The 4520-nt window shown below is 47.1% G+C and overlaps 1 protein-coding gene across 1 annotated transcript in view; it reads right to left on the bottom strand.

Moving 5' to 3' along the window:
- The window catches only part of aacs (acetoacetyl-CoA synthetase), a gene marked incomplete at both ends in the record, with an annotated part of 64097 nt that extends 59685 nt beyond the window's left edge, over positions 1-4412 (bottom strand). Inside the window, 2 exon segments of the mRNA XM_083644076.1 lie at positions 2025-2128; positions 4274-4412. Of these exon segments, the coding sequence (XP_083500202.1) occupies positions 2025-2128; positions 4274-4412 (243 nt within the window).
- Positions 4413-4520: the final 108 nt, after the last annotated feature.

Genomic DNA, 4520 nt, shown 5'->3' on the forward strand with positions numbered 1-4520 from the left:
TCAAGTGGATTGCACAACATTACATAACAATAAAATAAAAAAAATATGATACAATGATGTCAGAGAGCAGAGGGGGAAAAAACATCTCTGACAACAGCAGCTGTCACAGCTGATCTGCAGGAGGGCAGGATGGCTTTGTGAGGTAGACGACGCACTTGAAACGAATACCACTCATGACAATTGTTTTGCACAGTAATCAGAGATGTACCTCGACTGTGCTCTGCTCATCTAAGTGCTGATCTTCTGATGCTGTTGGTGTTCTTCACAACAAGAAATCACCGTTTCTCATAAAACCCAGGGCAACAGGTGGGATGGATGGAACAGGCCAAACCACGTTTATGAAACGTGATCAAATGTGTTGTGTTTTTATTGACTGCTTTATCGTCTCCTCTCCAGCCCCTCTGCAACCCTGACAAGAGTTAAGCAGGAAGAGAAATGAATGACTGGGAAGAAGGCGGGGAAATCCTTGTGGCCAACGTGTGACATGACATGTGTTATCCGTGTGTACATTAGGGGAGTGAGAACATGACGGGGCCACATGGCACACCCACAGCTGTGTGACAACATCCTGGAGCTCAGAGGAGAAACAGTGAATTCAGTCATCAACAAACTAATTGAGAGACTCATTTGAGACAGACAAGGACGTGTGGGTAGTGCAGCGGTAGATTCCCTGCCTACCAACATGAAGGGTCGCAGGTTCGAGCCCCTGTGTTACCTCTGGAGACATACACAAGGAGGAGAGGCTTCATAAGTATCCTCCTACTGTATCCTGGAGCTGCCTACTCCACTGTAGAAACAAGAGATATACATAGGTCACATAGATGGCCAACACTAAGGTGTAGCACATTCCTCCTCCTACAGTAAACACTACAGGAACTGTAGTAAATTATGTACTGTACTATGTCTGTTCTACTTTACAGCAATACTTCAGCTATGAACTCAGCAGCCTATCTGGAAGGTGGAAAAGCGTATCTTCTCCACCAGCTGCTTTGGAAGGTAACAAACTATCATTTGGCAGCTCTATTCTATTCAAAAACATGGCTGATAGCAGTAAGAGTGTCTGCATTTTGGGATTAAGACAAAGAAGTTTATTTTCCTACTCTGCTGTTTAAGTTACAGTGTAGCAGCAGAGGGAATGTTTACAGCGTGACACACCCACCTCACAGAGGGAATGTTTACAGCGTGACACACCCACCTCGCAGAGGGAATGTTTACAGCGTGACACCCCCACCTCGCAGAGGGAATGTTTACAGCGTGACACACCCACCTCACAGAGGGAATGTTTACAGCGTGACACACCCACCTCGCAGAGGGAATGTTTACAGCGTGACACACCCACCTCGCAGAGGGAATGTTTACAGCGTGACACCCCCACCTCGCAGAGGGAATGTTTACAGCGTGACACACCCACCTCGCAGAGGGAATGTTTACAGCGTGACACACCCACCTCGCAGAGGGAATGTTTACAGCGTGACACACCCACCTCGCAGAGGGAATGTTTACAGCGTGACACACCCACCTCGCAGAGGGAATGTTTACAGCGTGACACACCCACCTCGCAGAGGGAATGTTTACAGCGTGACACACCCACCTCACAGAGGGAATGTTTACAGCGTGACACACCCACCTCGCAGAGGGAATGTTTACAGCGTGACACACCCACCTCACAGAGGGAATGTTTACAGCGTGACACACCCACCTCGCAGAGGGAATGTTTACAGTGTGACACACCCACCTCGCAGAGGGAATGTTTACAGCGTGACACCCCCACCTCGCAGAGGGAATGTTTACATCGTGACACACCCACCTCGCAGAGGGGAATGTTTACAGCGTGACACCCCCACCTCGCAGAGGGAATGTTTACAGCGTGACACACCCACCTCGCAGAGGGAATGTTTACAGCGTGACACACCCACCTCGCAGAGGGAATGTTTACAGCATGACACCACGACCTCACAGAGGGAATGTTTACAGCGTGACACCACGACCTCACAGAGGGAATGTTTACAGCGTGACACACCCACCTCTTCGTACTTGTTGGAGCTGACGACTCCACAGAAGCGCCACACCTCCCCCCAGAACTCTGGGTAGCTCTCCACCGACCACTGGTACAGGTCATTGTAGTTGGCTGAAAGAGAGAGAGAAATGACGTGATGTTTTTAGATTCGTGGCTCAAATATATCACCTGACTGGTAAATGCTCGGGCTTTGGAGAAGAGTGTAAAGTTATTAAAGTTGTCTAAAGGATGGAGGGAGGAAGCAGATATTAAGATTTCAAGTACCGCTGAAGCACATCAAGCCATCGCCATATCGTGATAACTCATTCACCAGCCTCCTGTCTTCACCTCACTTTCATCGATTTCTCTCTCATCTTTCCCAACACTGTCCACTACTAACTATTAAATAAAGCCCAAATGCCAACAACAACCCGCACAAAAGCCATTCTCTGGGATGATCATCACTGATATTCTCTGAAGCCTGTACTTGGCAACAAGGGAGGAAAATATACCAATAGGTTAGGGATTATTATTATTATTACTATCACCTTAGTGTTCTGACCATCTAAATGGAAACGTGAAATGAACTCAAATTCACTTCAGGCCAATTGTCTAAGATCTAAGGAGCCTGCAAGAACCACATAGGCCTGTTCATAAACTGAACTTAGAAATATGAAATAAATCACAGAAACAGCCAGAATGAACGAGCTCTCACACCCTGCATCATCATAACAGGGAGTCAGTGGGCTCGGTTTGTCTGTTTGTTTCCATTCTTGTCCCATGTCATCAGTGACATCACAATATGACGTCTATGACAATATGACATCTATGACATCATCACTGATGGGGGGAAATTGGCCAAGTACAATTGGTGAGAAAATGGGGAAAAGAATCAAATAAAAAATGATAGAATAGAATAGAATAGAATAGAATAGAAATTAGAATAGACACATTTAGAGTCTGTAATGACACAGCATCTTGTTTTGAAGATTAGGACAGATGTTGAACACTGTGTCCTTCCTCTCACACGCTCTCTCTCACACTCACACACATGCACACGCACACACACACACACACACACACACACACACACACACACACACACGCACACGCACACACACACGCAGACACGCACACACACACACACACTTGCACTCCTGCTCCCATCTCTCCCCAATTACAGTACATAAAGACAAAGAGAATGAGAGAGGGAGAGAGAGAGAGAGAAGAGGATGAATAATGTAATTCATTCATTCTCTCTCTCTCTAACCAAGTTTTTCTGCATTCCACCCTGGCCTTACTAGCTCAAATAGCCATAGCATCACACAGACAATGGAGAGAGGCCTCTCTCTCTCTCTCTCTCTCTCTCTCTGACAAGGTTTTTCAGCATTCCATCCCAGACCCACTACTAGCTCATCACAGAGACACACTCGACTGCTTTCGCTTTTCACTTCTCTCCTCTCATCGCCTGGCTGCTCTGCAAGCAGACAGCAGTATACAGTATGCATGCGAAATAACAGGAGAACACAGAGAGAGAGAGAGAGAGAGAGAGAGAGAGAGAGAGAGAGAGAGAGAGAGAGAGAGAGAGAGAGAGAGAGAACAGAGCGGAGCTGATGTGACAGACAGTGGAAGCAGAGGGAGTAGACGGCTGGCTGCTAGACAGTGTAAGCTAATACATGAGAGCTATCGTTCAGTTTAATTATTCAATTCGAGAAGCTTCGTGGGCAACAATATAATCAATCTTTCATTCCCGAGGCATACGAGACATCATTCAACTGGCTAGTGGCATGACCGCATTCAATACAATGTTGCAAAGCATGTTAACATCTCTATCTCTGTCTGTCTGTCTGTCTGTCTGTCTGTCTGTCTGTCTGTCTGTCTCTCTGTCTGTCTGTCTACTGTCTGTCTGTCTGTCTGTCTGTCTCTCTGTCTGTCTGTCTGTCTGTCTGTCTGTCTGTCTCTCTGTCTGTCTGTCTGTCTGTCTGTCTGTCTGTCTGTCTGTCTGTCTGTCTACTGTCTGACTGTCTACTGTCTGTCTGTCTGTCTGTCTGTCTGTCTGTCTGTCTGTCTGTCGTCTCAAACGGCAGCTGCCTAGTGAGGCAGCATCCTTCTCTTCTGAAGCAGTGTTTTGTTTAAAGTTATATTAATAGTCTGGATTGAGGCACCTCAGAAGGCAACATTTTTTGGAAAATTTCCATTGAGATATAATGACTTGGTGCCTCCCTGCCGTTTGAGACGCAGTCTGTGTGCCGCTGTCCCTGGTCCTGGTCCACTCACTCAGACGAAGCCCGTAGTCCTTGTTGACCTGGGTCCTGAACCTGTCCATCCGTGTGTTCTTCTTGGAGTCCGGGTACCACATCACTTTACACTCCATGTCCATGATCTTCTCGCTCTTCCCCTCCGTGTCTTTAGACATCTTTCCTGGCCCTCCTCGCCTGCAGACAGACACACGGTTTAGCTCGAGCTCCTTATAGCGCCTTGTAAGAAGCTATAAATGCCAGTCGGGTTGGTCAGGTTAGCGTTA

The sequence above is a fragment of the Poromitra crassiceps genome (genome assembly GCF_964638095.1).
Source record: "Poromitra crassiceps genome assembly, chromosome: 10".
Lineage (NCBI taxonomy): Eukaryota > Metazoa > Chordata > Actinopteri > Beryciformes > Melamphaidae > Poromitra > Poromitra crassiceps.